The 4,176-nt window shown below is 29.7% G+C and overlaps 1 protein-coding gene across 1 annotated transcript in view; it reads left to right on the forward strand.

Annotated features, from left to right (window-relative positions):
• Nucleotides 1-836: 836 nt before the first annotated feature.
• The window catches only part of LOC106464825 (Bardet-Biedl syndrome 1 protein homolog), a gene marked incomplete at its 5' end in the record, with an annotated part of 49,089 nt that continues 45,749 nt past the window's right edge, over nucleotides 837-4,176 (forward strand). Inside the window, 2 exons of the mRNA XM_013924980.2 lie at nucleotides 837-926; nucleotides 2,237-2,361. Coding sequence (XP_013780434.1) covers nucleotides 837-926; nucleotides 2,237-2,361 — 215 coding nt within the window. The remainder of the gene's footprint in view (nucleotides 927-2,236; nucleotides 2,362-4,176) is intronic.

A 4,176-nucleotide genomic window follows, 5' to 3' on the forward strand; every position in this document is an offset into this window, starting at 1 on the left:
TCTATCCAAAAACACTTAAGTAAAATAAAACAAACAGTTAAAAATTGTAGCTCAAACAATAGATGATAGATATCTTACAAACACAGCAAATTAAAGCAAACTGGCACAACTCACATTGCACCATTTTATTAATGTGCTTTAAAATTCAATTTAAATTCAGCTTAGCTGCTAAATATATTTATTTTGCTGTTTTTATATGATATTACCTATTTTTTTGAGCTAAAGCAGAATGATGGCTTTTTTTTTCAAGTATTTCTTGATGAATATTATGATATTTCTACAGTGTTAGTCAATGTATAGTGTCAAAGCAGACTGTGTTAATGATTTGTAGCTATCAAATATGTTTTTTAGTGTTTGATTTTATTTTTGTGAATAAGTACCATTAAATTAATGTTTAATTTTTGAGTTATAATGTAAGAAGAATTGAAAGAATTAATTTTCCCGTATTTCTTTTTCTTTTTGTAAAATCTAAAAAAAAAAGGTGAATGGAGATGTATGTTTAAATGTGTATATTAAAAAGTTAATTGAAATTTTATAAAGAATTTTTACTACAGAATGTTGAAACTTGAATATATTGCCTATTAGAAGCTTCTTCGATAAGGTTTGTAGTAGGAATCTCAAGAGTTATAAATATAAATTCTTAAAGTCCTTATCAACATTTTTTTGGCAAAATTATTTCTCTCTAAGAGTTATAAATATTTTGTGATGATGTAATATGTATGCTATTTCTTTAACTTTGTTTAAACTTTTGTGAGCTATGTACATCTAAATGGATCTAGAAGGCTATAGTAAAAAATAAGTAAATTGACTGATTTTTTCATCTAACTGTTTCATAGGAACGCACCTTTTGTCGGAGCATACAGTCATTGACTTACCCACAGGTGTGGTAGCTTTCCAGATGGACACCTGTGATCCAAAAGTTTCAGGTTTGTTATTGATAAGTGTTATATCAACTAAGCAAATGAATGATAAAGTTGACCATCTTTTAACTTATGATAACCCACCTAACAATGTACAATATATTGGTATTTATGAAAATAATCATAATAAAATGGAAAATTCCAATTTATTTTTCCAAAATTAATTATCAAAATGACTGTCATCTTTGTGTACAGTAGTAAAGTGAGGCAAATGATTTTAATACTTCCTGAATTGATTGATGACAGCAACGAGCCTATTGTTAACATTATTTTTTCAAAGCCTATTGTTAGCATTATCTCTTCAAAGTTTGTTGTTAATTTAAAATCATAAATAATATTCAATTTTAAACTGGTACACAATTAAAAACATTTTACTTAGGCCTATCTATGGCCTTCAGAAAGTTAACGACTCTACATGTTTCGACTTTACAACGTCATCCTCAGGAGTGAATTACAAGATTTTGTTGTTAATGTTAGCCCTTCAAAGCCAATTGTTAATGTCAGCTCTTGAAATGCATTTTATTCATAGTTTCTAGTTTTCTCAATAAATCCATGAAAATAAATATTTACTCCTAAATGCACTGATGTCTTAGATTTTATTTTTTAATCAGAAGTATAGAATCAGCAATTCAAACATGGAAAAATATGGTCAGTGATTACCGAATCCTCCTTCCTCTTTTTTTTTCACATAATTTCTAAATTATTGCAATAAGTATTAGAGCTTATGATGATAATATTGTGGGAACTACTATCATTAAACCCATCAGTACGTGTGCCGTGGCCCTGCATAACTCTTCCTTCAAATTTTTAAGGAGACAGCTTATAGAAAAAAAACTATGCTGTATATATATATATATATATATATATATGTATAGTTATGCTCTGTTAAATAACAAAGTGCTCAGTGTAAAATATATGTGTGTGTAATATATCACTATTAAAAATGTGGTGCAAGTTAATAGTTTTCATAAATTGAGAAAGATAGGTACTATTGTTAACCGTCACATGTAGAAAAATCTGATAATCATAGTATTTCTGTTTGGTAGCTATTCCTTACTCATTAGTGAAAAACAAATAGTATAATACAAGTAGTTACCAAGGTGTAAGTAATGACAAATGGAGGTTCAATTATGTATTCTGGGACAGTTTATTGAAATTAGTTTATGATTTGTTTTATTGTAAATCTGAATTAGCATTTAGAATTTAAATTTTTAATTGTTTTTGTAATGTTTTTGTAAAATATATTATGTGTACCATTTAATGTACATTAAATTTTCTTTACCGACCTTTACCTTTTTTTTTTTGTATTTGTATAGCCATTGCTGTAGCATCTGGGGGTCACATTTATGTTTACAAGAATATGCGTCCATTTTATAAGTTTACTTTGCCAACCTTGAACATTGAACCAGCTGAGTTAGAGGTTTGGAATCAAGCTAAGGAGGTGTGTAATTTTTTTTTCACCATGTTTGAATGTCTAGCTAAACTAAAGGTGTGTATTGTTAAAAATTGTATATTTTTTTATTCCTCTTTCATGTATACAACATTGTAATGTTCTTCTGGTATCAGTGAATTGTTCTTTTGTGATACAATGTTTTAATATCCTTCTGATAATGTTGATGAAAGCTGCTAATAAAACAAGTAAGAAACAATTTTTGGTGGTACTTCTGCTGTGTCTGTCCTAAAGATAAGACAGTCTTGTATTTTTAATTCTTTGACCATCCCTCTTTGCTTTTTTAATTATTTAGTAGGACATCAATATATTATTCATCATAGGCAACAATTAATAATAATAATAATACATCTTTGCAAACTATGTAATATTTCCTGTATTAATTTTCATTTCTACTTTTCATCAGATTTATACCAAATGACAGTTAGTGTAATTGTTTCCCAATTTTTCTGTAAGTATACTTCATTGATTAATATGAATTGAAAGCAGTTGATACATATATGTGTGTATTGTTTTTTTTTTATTGAAGCAAATTTCTTCATGGATTATCTCTTTACATAAGGGCATCATTTTCTGCACTTGTCACAAGATTTTATTGAGTAGCATTCAAAATTTAAAGTACTTTATATTCATGGTATTTGAATACACTTGGCATCAAGATGTATCTAATAATTCAAATTTGAATAATATACAAGATTTGATTTCATAAGGCAATATTAAAAAAAAATCGTAAATTTCACTTAGACATTTTCTCACTAGGTATCCTCCTTCTCCTCTAATTTATAAGAAATACAAAAGTTAACATAACTTACTCATTCTAAAACACACCTCTTCTCACATTTTAGCTTTATCCCAAGGAAAGATTGTCTGCTATGTCCGTATAAGCAATGTTGTGAATTCTACCTCGCTTGCTCCAGTCTTTATACCCCACTATATTGCCCCTAGTGATTTTAATTTTGTGACTCTCTCCATCTATGTCAATGTGCCCTCTATACCCAATCCGTATATAAGCTCCCCATTATTCTTTCTTATTCATTTTTTCTCAACAGTAAAAATTACGTAGACGATCTTATGTGTTTACTGCAAGTTTCTCTTCAGGGTTATTACTGCACTTGCAACATTTTCTTTTGAATTATTTTATATCTTTTTCATGGGGCTTGACTTTACAAGGAAAAAAGTTTTGGAGACATTTTTTTAATATGAATACTAATGTTCACGTCTTAGACACAGAGTTGCCTGATGCCCTTCCTCTACCACCTCACGATTCTAACATTGCTTAGGCGTCAAGGGGGGAGGGGCTCCTTCTGTGGAGGACCTTTTTTACAACCATGTTTGTAATGTTTTGAGTATTTATCCTGTTGCTTATAAATCTTTACCTTCTTTATTGGGAGAAACTAATTCGCTTGATTACCAGGTCCTTCCACCTTTGCCAGACATTGCAGTGCATACAAGGAGATTTGCAGATCAATAGAGTGTGTGTGGGTGGGGGGGGGGGGGAGGTGCTGCCATTGCCATGCCTTTGGCTTTCCATCATCTGGTTAACCCTTATTTACATTCTCAGAGGTTAGATCTACTACTTCCTATTTGGGGCTCTAGACAAGATGTCATTGCTCATCTTAACCCTATCACGATGGGTCATGTGTCAAAGACCATGTAATCACATTTGTTGACTTGCATTCAAAATTTTATTGTACTACTATTTTATGAACGTATGTCAGTAAGTTTGGTATCAAATTGTAGATTATAATTAAAATTTTAGTATTATATGTTAGATAACTTCTTAATTTAAAAGTAAATATTAAAAAC

The sequence above is a fragment of the Limulus polyphemus genome, unplaced genomic scaffold (genome assembly GCF_000517525.1).
Source record: "Limulus polyphemus unplaced genomic scaffold, Limulus_polyphemus-2.1.2 Scaffold1752, whole genome shotgun sequence".
In the NCBI taxonomy this organism is placed as follows: Eukaryota; Metazoa; Arthropoda; class Merostomata; order Xiphosura; family Limulidae; genus Limulus; species Limulus polyphemus.